Source organism: Aplysia californica, unplaced genomic scaffold (assembly GCF_000002075.1).
Source record: "Aplysia californica isolate F4 #8 unplaced genomic scaffold, AplCal3.0 scaffold00001, whole genome shotgun sequence".
NCBI lineage: Eukaryota > Metazoa > Mollusca > Gastropoda > Aplysiida > Aplysiidae > Aplysia > Aplysia californica.
The window spans coordinates 2,364,137-2,364,904 of NW_004797271.1; the positions used below are offsets into that span (position 1 = coordinate 2,364,137).

The window sequence follows — 768 nt, forward strand, 5'->3', positions numbered from 1 at the left end:
GGAGGGGGGGTGGGTTGGTTTTTCCCTGTATGTCCCTAGATTTGTAGCTCACTTTTTGCTGCTCCTCAGAGACGGGCTGGGTGTTGACCAGAAGGAAGGCTGAGGCTCCTGCCAATCTGGACGAAATTCACGAGCGCCTTTCTCAGGTAGGCATTGACCCCAGCAACTTTCAGCTGTCGGACCACGAGAGCTGCCCAGACTGGCCGACGGACGACTAAAGTGCTGTTCCCAGGTTTTGCTAATCTTCTTCCCTTTCTACTTCTGACGTCTAGAAAAAAAAATCCGAAACAGAGATAGGTGAACATGTAAGCCTTATAGTGTTTATGAACCGCTCGTCTTTAGGAATAAATTCCATCACTTGGTTCCCTTCCAAGGACCCAATTTTTCAAATGTGTAAAGAACTATGACATAGAAAATGAGCATTCTATACGACTAAGCTGTATTCTTGACACTTGTTAAAGCATCTGATCTGTTGACTTTCAGTGAGATTGTATGCATGAAAATAAAAATATTGTGAACACAATGGCCTTAGTGTTTTGTGTTTTTTTAATGTACTCGTACTTGTTTTTTACATCCCCATTAACATAATTTAGATCATTTTGGAGGTAGGCTTTGACAACGCCTGTCAGCCCATGCTGAGAGGAATGAAACGTCCCAACATAAAGACTGATATACTCGATAAAAATTCTCCCCCATACGGGAATCAAACTCATGTCTTCTGGGTGCTACAACGAAGCACCCAACCACTACACACCAGATGCCAGTGGC

At 43.8% G+C, this 768-nt stretch overlaps 1 protein-coding gene across 1 annotated transcript in view; it reads left to right on the forward strand.

Annotated features, from left to right (window-relative positions):
- Nucleotides 1-525, forward strand: part of LOC101860615 (apolipoprotein D) — a gene marked incomplete at its 5' end in the record, with an annotated part of 14,704 nt that extends 14,179 nt beyond the window's left edge. The window contains 1 exon segment of the mRNA XM_005088838.3: nt 70-525. Within this exon segment, the coding sequence (XP_005088895.2) occupies nt 70-218 (149 nt within the window).
- Nucleotides 526-768: the final 243 nt, after the last annotated feature.